General features: G+C 59.7%; 1 protein-coding gene and 2 non-coding genes across 6 annotated transcripts; all 3 read left to right on the top strand.

Annotated features, from left to right (window-relative positions):
* Nucleotides 1-4,550: 4,550 nt before the first annotated feature.
* Nucleotides 4,551-13,292, top strand: TBRG4 (transforming growth factor beta regulator 4). Of its 4 annotated transcripts, none has more exons than XM_045793574.2 (12): nt 4,551-4,678; nt 5,160-5,273; nt 6,080-6,544; nt 8,719-9,042; nt 9,546-9,717; nt 9,986-10,143; nt 10,647-10,757; nt 11,466-11,610; nt 11,916-12,155; nt 12,281-12,392; nt 12,486-12,600; nt 13,069-13,292. In XM_045793574.2, exons 3-12 carry the CDS (start codon nt 6,131-6,133, stop codon nt 13,168-13,170), a joined length of 1,893 nt encoding a protein of 630 aa, XP_045649530.2. In that variant the 5' UTR covers nt 4,551-4,678; nt 5,160-5,273; nt 6,080-6,130; the 3' UTR covers nt 13,171-13,292. The 4 variants fall into 4 exon arrangements, with proteins under 4 accessions (XP_045649530.2, XP_045649531.2, XP_045649532.2 ...); XM_045793575.2 differs by having other exon boundaries at nt 4,553-4,687; XM_045793576.2 differs by having other exon boundaries at nt 4,554-4,682.
* Nucleotides 9,238-9,374, top strand: LOC123789687 (small nucleolar RNA SNORA5). The gene has a single exon (XR_006778860.1). It is a non-coding gene; the product is annotated as a small nucleolar RNA SNORA5 (small nucleolar RNA).
* Nucleotides 9,764-9,898, top strand: LOC123789686 (small nucleolar RNA SNORA5). Its single transcript, XR_006778859.1, has one exon. It is a non-coding gene; the product is annotated as a small nucleolar RNA SNORA5 (small nucleolar RNA).
* Nucleotides 13,293-13,403: the final 111 nt, after the last annotated feature.

Genomic DNA, 13,403 nt, shown 5'->3' with positions numbered 1-13,403 from the left:
GGGCCATGTTTGCTGGAACGCTGACTCCTGGCTCCTGGGAAGTAGGAGAGGCTCTGAGGGGCCATACCGGGCTCTGGGTGGGCTGTCTCTGGCTCCTTGCCATGGCCGGTGAGTCTCCAGACTCCGGGCCCCAGGCAAGCCACCATCACAACCTCCAGGAGCAATGGTGACAAGAACGGCGGCCCCGGCAAGGTCTGCGTGCTCAAACCTGACGCCCTTGTTCCCAGGCCAGCTGTCCCCCAGCCCAGGCTCCCCAAACGTTGGCAGCTCTGACAACATCTCCACTGTCCCGCCAGCCCAAAAGGAAGGAACTAAACAGCCGGCGACGACAGGTGCCCTAAATGTGGCCTGACGGCGAGGCCTACTTGTGGGCCAGAGGCCCCTCTTACAGGCCCCCCGCTTTCTGTGACGGCCCTGCTTTTACCAAGACCATTCACGTAACCTACATCTACCCCTCAACGTGTAGAACCCAGTGGCTCCTCCTATTCTCTCAGTTAACGGGGCAACCGTCCAACCCCAGAGCGCTTCCAGCACCCAAACCGATCCCCACCCCACGACCCCAGCCCTGGCAAGCGCTGGTCCACTTGGGCACGAACGGACCTGCGTCTCCAGGACAAGGCGCACGGATGGAAATCACACGGCGAGTCGTCTCCTGTCGGTTCTCTGTCACTGAGCATGTTGTCAAGGCTCATCTCGGGTGACGCTGGCTGGCAAACATCCCATCGGACACACACCGCATTGTGTGTTCGTTCATTCGTCGATGATCATTGGACTGTGTCGAGTTCGGGACTTCTGGGAACGCTTGTGAAACAAGCATTGGCGCTGACATGTCTTCCATCTTCTCAGGTTGTGCCCCTAAGAGTCAGAGAATTTCGAGAAACTGCCCCATTTTCCAAAGCAGCCACACCATGTCAAACGCCCACTGGCAACGCTCGGCATGCCGAGCTCCCCACGCCCTCGCCAACACCCGTCACCTTCTGGGTTCTGTGGAGGTTGTTTTCACAGCAGCCATGTAGGTGGGTGCAAAGGGGCACCTCACTGTGGCTGTGAGCGGCATTTTCCCGAGGACCGGTGACGCTGAGTGTCCTTTCCTGTGCTTGTTGGCACGTGTGGGGCTTGGGAGAGACGTCTACTCAAATCCTTTGGCCAGTTTTTAACTGGGCAGCTGCCCCTTACCGTAGAGGTGTAAGAGCTCTTTGCCTTTGCGTCTCGGAGACACACCCCGTCACTGCGCGCTGCTGTTCATTGCTTCTGCTTAATATTCATCTTCTAGAGCAATTTGAGGTTCACGGCAAAACCGAGTGAGAAGTAAAGTGAAATCTACGTCGTCCCCACAGCACACACGCATGCCCTCCCCCCACTATCAACATCGCACACCAAAGGGGACATTCGTTATGACCAATGAACCACAAGGACTCATCATGGACACCCAAAGTCCACAGCTGACGTGATGGCTCCCTCTTGGTGCGTATATCCGATGGGTTTGGACAAAGGTGCGATCCCCACCCGTTATTGTATCACATAAAATAGTTTCACTGCACTAAAGATCCCGCACTCCGCCTAGCCACCCTTCCCACCCCCAACCCCTGGCAACCACTCGCCTCTCCATGGTGCCCATAGTTTTTTGCCTTTTCCAGAATGTCATGTGCTTGGAATCACACAGTACGCGGCCTTTGCAAATGGGCATCTTTCACTTAGCAACATGCATTCGAGGTTCCACCACGTCCTCTCGTGGCTTGACAGCTCACTCTTTTCTTTTTTTTTTTTTTTAAAGATTTTATTTATTTATTCGATAGAGAGAGAGACAGCCAGCGAGAGAGGGAACACAAACAGGGGGAGTGGGAAAGGAAGAAGCAGGCTCCCAAGGGAGGAGCCTGATGTGGGGCTCGATCCCAGGACTCTGGATCACGCCCTGAGCAGAAGGCAGACACTCAACTGCTGTGCCACCCAGGCGCCCCGACAGCTCACTCTTTTCTAATGCTACGTAATACCCCACCATGTGGATGGACCACAGTTTGCTTAGCCGCCCCCCCCCCCGAAGAGCACCCTGTTTGCTTCCAAGTCTTGGTAATTAGGACTGAGGCTGCTAGAAACATCTGGGTGCAGGTCCCCGTGAGGATGTAAGTTTTCAGCTCCTCGGGATGAATATCCACCAGCACGACTGCGGGCCTGCGTGGCATCTGAGTGTGTTCTGGCCACTGTCACAAAAATACCGTCAACTCTGTCTTACGAACAACAGAAATCTGTTTCTCACAGTTCTGGAGGCTGAAGGTCTGAGATCGGGGCACCAGGACGGTTGTGGGAGGGCTGTCTGTTCTGTACTGTGGACTTTTTGCTGTGCTCTCACGTGGTGGAAACTCAGGGGCTCTCTCGGGTCTCTGTCTCCCCCTTTTTTTTTTTTAAGATTTTATTTGAGAGACAGAGCAAGAGAGAAAAAGAGAGCAACGAGCGAGATGAGGGGTGACGGGAAGAGGGAGAAGCAGGCTCTCCACTGAGCGGGGAGCCAGACACAGGGCTCGATCCCGGGACTCCGGGATCATGACCTGAGCCAAAGGCAGACGCTTAACCGACTAAGCCATCCACGCGCCCCTATGTCTCTCTTTTTTTTTTTTTTTTTGAAGAGAGAGCACACATGTAAGAGAAAGGAGGAGGCAGACTCCGTGCTGAGCATGGAGCCCCACTATATAGGGCTCGATCCCACAACCCTGATGAGCTCATGACCTGAGCCAAAACCAAGAGTCAGACGCTCAACCGACTAAGTCACCCAGGTGCCCAGGACACTAATCCCACCATGAGGCCTCCACTCTTGTGACCCAATCAGGTCCCAAAGGCCCCACCTCCTACCACCGACACCTAGGTCTCAACACATGAATTGGGGCGACACATTCGGTCCATTGTACATGGTAAGAGTATGTTTAGTTTTGTAATAAAATACAGAACTTCAAAAGCCAGTGTACCATTTTGCAGTCCCACCAGAAACAGATGAGCAGACATCTGAGGGTAGAAACAAAACCAGGATGAATAATAACAGCAGGAGGAAAAAGAACTACACAGGGAAAAGAAAAACTTAGGAAAAAAAATCCCTATCACCAAAATCCTTACAGAGGTAAGAGAAAATATCGCAATCATGGGGGAGAAATAGTATAAACGGGAACATTCAAAAGCCAAAAAGGGGCTCTTGGTAAATCAAAGTGTGACAGCAGAAATCAGGCTTTGGGAGAAGAGAGGGAAGCTCAAGCTGAGGCAATGCCTCAGAAAGTAGAGCAAAAAATAATAATAATCAGGAGACCAAGAGAAGCGGAGACCAAGAGGAGCAGAGCAAAGGCGGGAAAACCAGGGAAAATCAGAAACCAGTCCGGAAGAGCCAATATTCAAATGTGGGCATTTTGGAAAAAGAGATCAAATGAAGGAAAAGAAATATCCATCCAACTGGACAACAAACTCTTGGCCTGAGGACACGGGTTTTTAGGTTGAGGGCACATCATGGGCTCAAGCAACAGAGGGAGACTCGGCGCATCACTGTGAAATATCAGAACCCCAGGCATAATGAAAAGACAGCTTTTAGAAATTAAATTTTATTAATTTTAGAAACTTAGAAATTTAGTAATCTTTATTAATTTTAGAAATTAAAACAGAAGAAAAAGGAAAGAAGGAGGGAGAGAAGAAAAGAACAGAAGGAAGAAAGGAAGGGAGGGAGGGAGAGAAGGAGGAAGGACAGGCACCACAAACTTCTGGACTCCCCAGAAACGTGAGGAGCTAAGAGGCCCGAGGGTCGTGCAGTGAGCCTTCAAAAGCAGGAAAAGGCTTCTAACCACAGCCAGCCGGCCCGACGAGCCAGCAAGTGGGAGGAAGTCCCTTCAGACCCACAAGGTCCGAATTTGCCTCCGCCCCATCGGCTCTCTAGAGCGAGCCAGGGCGCACTCCGGGAAACGCGCGGCCGCAGGAGCAGCGACAGGACTCCGCAAGGGGGACCCCGCCGACGGCCCCTGGGAAGGGGGGGACCCCGCCGAAGGCCTCGGGGAAAGGGGTACCCCCAGCCCACGCGCCGCCGGGAACGGGGCGAACTGCACAGAGCGGGGAGAACGCGGCGGGAAGGGGCAGTAGCCACGCACAGACCTCAGATGCTTGGAGCTCCTCTTCCCAACACTTCAGTCCTTCCAAAATTACACGTCCACACCTACAAGCCAGAGATTGCACATAAATTCCACAATTGCAAAGAAAACAGAAACCCCGGCAGGACGCTGGCACACCGCCTGCATTTCTGCGCGACCTCGGCCGGGCACCGTCTACCTGGCAGCCGCTCCGCACGGGGACCCGGAGCGGGCTGCAAGATGCCCGGCTTTCAGCCCCCCGGTCCTGAGCGCCGCACTCTTCTCCCCTCCCACCTTTCCTGAGCTGCCTAACACCTGTCTCTCCGTTACTTCCCATCGCCTAGTCTGCCCTCAGCAAAGATGGCACCCGGCCAGAAAGGGGCAGCCAGCGTGACTTCCGGCTGTGTGTCCTCAGCAAAGATGGCACCCGGCCGGAAAGGATTGCGGGCGGGACTTCCGATCGGGCGGACCGCGACGAGGCCCGCTTCCGGCGGCGCCCCGAGTGACGTACCGAGGGCGCCGCGCGGCGTGAGCCGAGGACGGTGCGGGGGCACATGGAGGTCAGCGGGAACGCTCTCCGCTGCTGCGTAGGTCTGGTGCGAGCAGGGAGGATGATTCTGGGCGTGGGTCCTGAGGGCTGGAGGGCGCGCCGGAATGCGGGGGGTCGGGGTCCCGGGGCTGGAGGGGGGACCGGCCTGCCCGTGCGCACGCGCTCCTCCGCCGCCATCCCGCGTGGTGGCCCGCGGGCGTGGGTGCAGGTGTTCTGCCTGCCCCCGAGGGCCGACCTTTGGGGCTGGTGTTCGCCTAACCGCAGTGGGGCCTCCGGACCTCAGCTCCTTCCCTAGGCCTCAGGGCTGTTTTCCGTGGGGAGCGACCCCGGTGTTCCCGCTGCCGGGGCGCCGTGGATGGGGGATGTTGCCTTTGGGCCCGTGTCCCTCCGGAGCCTCCGCTTTTCGGTGATCAGATCGAACGTATAGAGCTGCGATGCGCAGAGGAGCCAGTGAGGCCTGCAGGCTGTATGCCAAGTTCCAGGAAATCGAAGGTCGAAAGCTCTCTCTGCTTTGGCAGGAGGGGAGGCCCGGGCACTTGCCGTGCGCCGGCCATTGGATCGCCCTGCTGTGCGAGACGGTCCGAGCGGTTAGAGGCCCCAGCAGCGGGATGTGTGACGGATCCTTGGAGGAGGTAACGTCTCGCCTGGGCGTGGAGGGATGAAGGGCGATTTCCTGGGTCCTGTGATGTTGGGGGCAAGAGGGGAGAACCGCAGGACCTGCCGGGGTCTCCTGAAGGTGTGGGGCTGTGAGAGGCGGGAGTGTGCTGCAGGAAGGTCGTTCCTGGCCGGCCCTAGTGTGAAACTGTGGAATGGGGATTACACGATCTGGGAGCAGTCTTGTCCAGAGTCTCTGCAAGTCAGCGATTCTTTTTTTCTTTTCTTTTCTTTTTTTTTTTTTAAGATTTTATTTATCCATTTGACACAGAGAGAGCACAAGCAGGGGGAGTGGCAGGCAGAGGGAGAAGCAGGCTCCTCAGTGAGCAGGAAGCCCGATGTGGGCTCGATCCCGGGATCACCACCCGAGCCAAAGGCAGAGGCCCAACTGACTGAGCCACCCACGCGACCCCAAGTCAGCGATTCTTAATTCTGGGCGCTTTTGAAGTAAAAGAGCAGATGCCGTCGGAGGCCCCCATGGAGGCCTCCGGCTGGGCCTGGGGGTCTGGATTGTTGAGCTAGGTGATTCCAAGCACAGCCAGGACTGACACGCCACAGCCCACACTGTAATTGTCCTGAGTTTGGGTATTTGGTCACATTCTACGCAGAAACGAAAAGTCCATGAGGTATTTGCTTCAGAAAGCACTGGCCTGTGCGGGGACGGGCAGAAAGGAGAAGTTCCGACTGGTGTGGAGAGAGTGGCGGTGGTTTCATCTGTCCTGCTCTGGTGTCTGGAGTCGGGAGCTCTGCCCGCATCACCCCTTTCTCTCCTTTGTCTCTTCAGGGCTGTGGAACCGCTTGCTAGCAGTCTTACTTGCCTAACCCCCAAGTTGTCATGGCGGCTCGCCTGGTGAAGCGATGCACGTGCCTCCTGAGGAAGGCCACCCTTGTGAGCCCTGCCGTGGCTCCGGTTGGCCGACTGAGACTTGCCCGGGTCACCCCCAGGACTCTGACTTCCTCAGCTACCTCGCCGAGTTCTCATTCCCCAGGTTCCTTGTCGGGGCTCTTAGAGAAGGAACAAGTGTTCACCACCAGGCAGGAGCAGCAAGAGGTGGACCAGCTTATCGAGAAGGCCACCCAGCCGGAGGAGCTCCTGGAGCTGGTTGGTGGTGGTCACTGCCTGCACGAGAACCACGCGGCCCTTATGCTCATCCAGCTTTCTCGCCTGGTCTCTGACAAGCCACAGGACAGGGCCTCGCTCCTGCAGGATGCCCGCTTTCAGCGGCTTCTTCAGCTTACCAACAGCCAGGTGGGTTTCTAGGATGTTCTCTGAGGGCTCCACGAGCACAAAACAGTGGCACTGGAGTCCAGAGCAGCCAGTCACTTTCTATAGGCAGGAATCCTGCTGCCTGCTTAGCTCTCCACATCCTGTGGTTTTTCATTTTGTAGAGTCTGTTTTCTCATTAATCTTCTACACAGCCCTGTTAGGTGAATATTGCTGTTTTTCGCTTCCAAGCAGCAAATGGGACGTGGAAAATGGATGCACAGGAAGCAGGCTGGTTCACCCATTTCCCGGGTGCTTTTTCCCCCCAGGCAGTCCTAACTTGGTGTAGCTCCCCTCCAGTGTCTGACTTACAGCGGGCGCGCCCCTAAAGCTGGAGGAGAGGCAGCTGGGCTGAGTGCGGCGAGCATCCAGCCGGTCAGATCCTGACCCGTGAGCACAGAGGAGACGGGGGACCTGTCTGTGTGGCATGGGGGTGGGGGGGAAGCAGAATGCCAGCTGTTGGCTCTGGCCTGGTCAGCCCCCATGCCCTCTGCCGCTCCGTGCTGGGGGGAGGAAGCCGTGCTGCTGTCACCGAGCACCGGAGCTGTGTCCAGTTGTCAAAGGTGCTGGAGGAGAGTCACAGTTCAAGGGTGGGCTTTCCAGATGGCAAGCCACGAAAGCAGTGGGTGTGGCTGGCTGTTTTTAACGAGATAGGCTAATGGAGAAAATGCTGGAATGCTCGCGTGGTAGGGCAGTATCGTGTCACAGAACTTTGTCATAGTTAAACATGTGCGTGTGCTGGGGTCAGGACAGAAGGTCACATCTCTCTGATGCTGTTGCTTGTAATCCTTTAACAAGCCCCTTATTCTGAGATCGTGATCCTGATTGTTATTTATTGTTTGGTACACACCCAGACAACTGAAGCACGTTCTAGGAGATGAAAACGAATGTTGTAACAAATTTATGAGCCAGAACAAACCAAGAACAAAGTATAATGTAGACAGTGACGAAGCTTCCTTTTAAAAGTCCCCCTGCCGTCCAGGAGATGCCCGGACACAGGCACCGGGTTTCCTGATACGGACTCGAATTCTGCACTTGTTGGCCTCCCCAGCCCTTCACTGGCTCCCCTGTTTGCGCTCAGCTCCCTCTGTGCGGTCCCACTTCACAGATGAGGGGAGCGGCTCCACCAGAAGGGGCAGAGTTAGAGGCTCAGTGCTCCCGACAGAGCCCCACCTGAGTGCCTGGACCCTGGCTCTGCCGTGGGCCATGTACTGCGTCTGCCAGGGTGTGGGCTGGGCTGGAGGGGCCGCCGTGCATCTCTGAGGCCTCGAAACACATCCCGCTGGGAACAGCAGGGTTGCCTTTGTCAGAAACAGCCCCTGAGGAGGAGGGAGGTGCTGGCGTGGCCGGCACAGGGCTTTGGGGACACTGCATGTGGAGTGCGCTGTGAAGCCTCACGGTGTGGGGGCGGACACGGCAACAGTGGCAGCAGGTGAACAGCCAGCCCCTCGTCCCTGACTCCTCGGGGCGTAGGGGTGGCCAGGCCTCCCCTTGCCCACATATCCCAGGGCTGCTTCACACAACCTCTTGCCTTGGGGAGCAGGGGCTGGGTGGGAGGGTGGGGCAGCAGGGCGCCGGCCCCTGGACGAGCCCTGGGGGGTGTCGGCTTTGCTCTCATCAGTGTTCCTGAGAAATGCTACGTTCTTGGGAGCTGTAGGACTGCTCCACTGGAGAAAGGGGGCGTAGAGTTCGGGGCTTCTCAGTCTCGGTGGAGCACCTGTTTGCAGAAAAAAAGTCAGCGTGTCCGTGACAGCTACCAGTCCTTAACTGTCACTGCCAGCAAAGGAACCAGCGGGTTGACAGAACTTGACCCTGAGTCAGTCCTGCGGGCTTTCCCCTGACTTCTGGACTCCATGGCTTGCTTGGGGTTGGGTCTGCGAGTGCGAGAGGGGCACTCGTCGGGGGTGCCCACCGCGCAGATCCGTGGCCAGGTCTCTGTAACCGGCCACCTCTGTGGAATTTGCACTGGGGAAACCCAAGGGGAGTTTCCCTTCTCACGCAGAGCTCTTGTTTGCAGGTGATCCGGACCGCTGGTGGAGCGGGGCGGGCTACTGGAGGCGCCTGCCTTACAGCAGTGGGTGGGGAGTCGTGCTGGGCCCAGACCCCTGGCACAGGATGGGCGGGGTCTCAGGTGTGACTTCCCTGTGTCCTCCCCACAGATAGCCACGGTATGGCACGGGCCCCTCGTGAGGCTGCTCCGGAGCCTCTATGCACTGGCGCTCCCCACGGCCTGCAAGGAGTTGCAGTCGGTGGAGCAGGAGATCCGCTGGCGCATGCGCAGGCTCAGGTACCGGCACCTGGCCTTCCTGGCAGAGACCAGCGCCACCTACATGCAGGAGCGGGGCTCCCAGGAGCTGCTGGCTGAGCTGCTTGTGCACCTGGAGCGGCGCTGGGCGGAAATCGAGGATGGCCGCACGGTGGTGGCTTTGATGGCAAGGACGGGGCTCCTCTCGGAGCCACTGATGAACCGCCTGGAGGACAAGGTACTGGGGTAGGAGTCCCGGGCAGCCGCGGGCACACTCTGTGGCCACGCTGATGAGGCTGGCGGGCCGCACAGAGCCTGAACCATGTCTCGTCTTCTCCAGAACCACTTTGTGCGTGTAATCTGCGCCGGCCGGTGGCCCGGCTCCAGGCTCGCACTTCCCGGTGATGTCATGCCACCCTCACTACCCCTGCCCTGCAGTCAAGTCAAATTCAGCCCCCGTTCCCATCATAGCGGGCGCTGGCCCAGATGGCTGCCACAGCAAGCCCTGCAGCTCATGGGCCCCGGGTCCCCCTGCGTGGGGCCTGGGGATAAGTTTGGCTGCAGACAGGGCGCCCCGGGCCTGGGAGGGTTCCCCGGCTGGGAGCTGAGGCAGGCGCCACCCAGGTAGGGCCTGGGGTTAGTGAGCTCAGGTCCAGTCGCTGTCCCACAGGGGCCGCACAGCACTGCACGGGAGCCCTGGCCTCGGCTGTCCAGTTGACCCCTGCCGGCTGTGATTGACAGTGCCTGGAGCTGGTGGAACAGTTCAGCGCCGATGAGCTGCGGAAGGTGCTGGTGACGCTGGCTGCTCAGAACCGGCGGTCAGTGCCCTTGCTGCGAGCCATCTCTTACCACCTGGTCCAGAAGCCCTTACCCCTGATGAAAAGCGTCCTCTTGGACCTGGCATATGCCTTCGGTGAGCCCTTCCCACCGGGAGCAGTGGGGAGAAACGGCACTCTGGCCGCAGCTGTGTCAAATTCGGTGCCTGCCCACTCTGTGGCCGGCACTGGCCCGAAAGGCTGCCACAGAAACACTGTGACCCATGGGCCCTGATCCCCCGTGCTGGGCGTCAGGGATAAATTTGGTCACGGACACCTCGCCCCCAGACCTCGAAGCCAGGCTGGGGTGGCTGGGAGGCTCCCAGGACAGCCTGCCGACCCTCACCGGCTCTTTCTGTCCCAAAGGCAAACTCGGCTTCCAGCAGACCCAGGTGTTCCAGCGCCTGGCTGCCGACCTGCTGCCCCTCACACCCAGCCTGACCTCCAGCGAGGTGGCCCGCTGTGCCAAGTCCTTCGCCCTCCTCAAGTGGCTCAATGGGCCCCTGTTTGAGGCCTTCGTCCAGGTGAGCCAGGCAGAGCCTTGCGGCCTGGGCTGGGACGGCCTTATGGGCCCGACACCCTCAAGGAGTGGGTTCCCTGCCCCTTCCATCAGGGAGCCACAGCTGGCCAGACGTGCTGCCTGATGCTGATAGGGGGTTCCTTCTCGGGTCATTCGGGGAGGAGCGATCTCTCTTGGTGGTGCAGGCGGCGTGGGTGAGGATGGTGTGCCCTTTTCCTCTCGCTCGTCTTTGGAGTGGTTTCTGTCCTTGGGTCGCTGTCACAGGGAGTGGTACAGACAGTGAGGCCCAGAATCTGCTCACAGCTCCCAAAACAGTAGCGAGGCAAGATGCTTATGTTTGCGCAGCGGCTCAAGGCCGTGCAGGGCGGCTTCCAGGGCTCCCCGCCTCTGGGGGATGGCAGCTGCTGGCGGGGAAGGTCTAGGTGGCCCCGGGTGGCTGGGCTCATGGGCCTGGCGGGAGGCACGGGTCTGTCTCACGCTGTCCTCTGCCTCACGTTGCCGGCCCAGCACATCCTGGACAGAGCCCAGACCATCACGGTGCCGCACCTGTGCAACGTGCTTCTGGCCTTGGCGCATCTGAACTTCCGTCCGGAACGAGAGGACCAGTTCTTCAGCCTGGTACAGTCTGTGCATCCCTGCTCCCCCATCCTCGTCCCTCTCTGTGCCGGGTGCTGCTGGGCCCCTGGGGAGCAGCTCTGGGCTGGACTTCTGCTTGAGGGCCGTGGGGGTGCAAGGGGAGCCGGCTAGAGCCACATGGCACACATTGGGGACAAAAGATGTGAAATCCCCCTCGCCACACAGTCAGGGCTGGAGGACCCCTGGTCTCCGTTCCTGGTGCTTTGTGAACACCCCGCTGACACTGACCTGCTGGCGGGGCTGCGTGGTGTGCAGGCCACCGTGCAGAGTGCATCCATTCAGGGGTGAGACGTCCCGCGTGTGCACTGGCTTTGACCCTGGGCCTCCATGGGACACCGCGGGTCAGCTGCAGCTCGAGGCCAGAAACACGTCCCTGGCCTGGGGCTTGCTCACCGTGTTACGGGAGACATGATTTCGTGCCATGGACCCTTGCTGCTGGGAGGGGCCATGGGAAGGTCCAGCTGAAGGTCGTGCTGTCCATGTTGGCCCTGGCTGCCAAGGCGAGTTTCTGGTACTCTCTATGAGGGCTGTCCCAAGCCTGACCAAAGAGCGTCAGCAGGATTGCCCTCGTAGCTGCTTTGGGCCTCAATGTGGCCAAGTCATTCGGGAGCCCTGAGCACTGCTGGCCCGGGGATGTTGGCGGCCGCTGAGGGAAGCCCCCCTTCCTCCGCCCGCCCTGTCCTTGCCCAGGTTCACGAGAAGCTGGGCTCAGAGCTGGAGGGCCTGCCCCCAGCCCTGCAGGTGGACGTGGTGTGGGCCCTGTGCGTGCTGCAGCAGGTGCAGGAGGCGGAGCTGCGGGCCGTGCTGCGCCCTGAACTGCATACCCAGTTCCTAGGTGAGCAGTGGGCTGTCTCCTCCTCCCCTGAGTGATGCTGAGCCCAGGGCCGCACCCCCTCTCCCACGGCCGCCGCAGGGTGCCTGCCTGGTTCTGTGTGCCTCCATCGGGAGGGAAGAGGTGGTCCCCCGAGTCACCTGGCATTCGCTGCTCCTCGTCCCTTCCCCTCGGGGGGCTTACAGATCTTCTTATCCTGATGACGCATATAGTTCAGGGGGCAGCGAGGGGGTGGGGTGCCACTGTCCCCCACCTGGCCCTCCGTCCCAGTGCCAGCCCTCAGCTCACCTGCTCTTCTCACCCCTTAGAGAGCACGTCCCCAAAGGACCAGAGCACCTTCCAGAAGCTGCTCCACATCAACGCTACCACCCAACTGGAGCACCCGGAGTACGTGGGCCCCCGTCTGCCGGCCTCAGCCCTGGTCCCCAGACTCTCAGTCCTGCAGAGGAAGGTGACCCCCTTGGAGAAGGAGCTGCAGGACGCACTGAAGGGGCTGCTGGGGAGCAGGGGCAGCTTCATGGTGCCCACGCAGTACGGCTGGATCCTGGGTGAGGCCCTCCCCGCATTCCCCCCTGCTGGCGGCCATGGGGCTGCTTCACATTCTGCCCCCTGCGGTGACGGCCCTGCGGCCCCGGGGACGGTCCCCAACACATGCACCCATGCCCCTCCCTAGATGCCGAGGTGCTGCTGGACCCCGACAGCCAGTTCCTGCCTCTGAGGGACTTTGTGGCCCCTCACCTCGCCCCACCCTCCGGGAGCCAGCCGCTGCCCCCTGGGGCCAAGAGGTAGGCAGCCACACAGCTTCTCCAGGGCTCCCTCCCCACTCCGAGGGCCCCGGGAGCGCACTGCACTCCAGCTCTGTCTCCCTTCTTCGCCAGGGTGGCCTTCCTGCGCTGGGAGTACCCCAACTACAACAGCCGGAGCCGAGAGCTGCTGGGGCGCTTTGCGCTGGCCCGGCGCCACGTGCAGGCAGCTGGCTTCCTGGTGGTGGACGTGAGTACCGTCGGGCCCCAGCTCAGGAGGCCGGCCACGCCGGGGTTCCCCCCTTCATGCAGGAGAAAGGGAAGCTTGGAAGGTGGTATTTTCCCCAAGGCCCCAGGTTCTGGGATCCGCTCAAGGCCTTGTAGACCAGGTCTGCATGCTGGCCCCGGAGAGTGAAGTGGCCCGTATAGGCCGGAGGACACAGAAGTGGCCTTCCAGACCACATGACGGTTTTGTCACATTTACGTCTTGAGCGGTTCTCTGTGTTTTAACAGTCTTTAAAAATTAAAAAGTTGTTCTCAGGTGCCACAGCGCAGCCTGTCAGGTCTGTGGCCCAGAGATCAGGGCCCCAGGAGCTCTGAGCACTGAGGGAAGCGGGCGTCTTCCGCGCCACAGCCCTGCAGCTCTGTGCACTTGGGAGGCCAGGGGTGCAGGTACAGAACAGCAGGCAGAGCCAGGGTCCCCGCACCCTCCCTGCAGGTCCCGTACTACGAGTGGCTGGAGCTCAAGTCCGAATGGCAGAAAGGCGCCTACCTGAAGGACAAGATGCGAAAAGCAGTGGCAGAGGAGCTGGCCAAGTGACCCGTCCCGAGCGGTGGACCGCGTTCGTGGGGGGCACTCGGACACACATCCCTGCGCGTGCTGGCCACTGGCCGGCAGCTCCTGCCTCCTGTGGGCAATAAACCTGTGATTTCGGTTTTCAACACCAGGTGGCATCCGGCCTTTGTCACCATCTCTGCCATCTGTCCTGCTTTCCACACGGCCAGCCTGTCCCCGCTTCTGCCTCCCCGGGCCCCTCGTCCTGACCATGCGCA

This window comes from Ursus americanus, chromosome 3 (assembly GCF_024610735.1).
Source record: "Ursus americanus isolate L20-20 chromosome 3, mUrsAme1.1.p, whole genome shotgun sequence".
NCBI classification, from domain to species: Eukaryota; Metazoa; Chordata; class Mammalia; order Carnivora; family Ursidae; genus Ursus; species Ursus americanus.
Note: the sequence above shows the minus strand (reverse complement) of the source record. Positions and strands in the feature narration are given on the sequence as shown.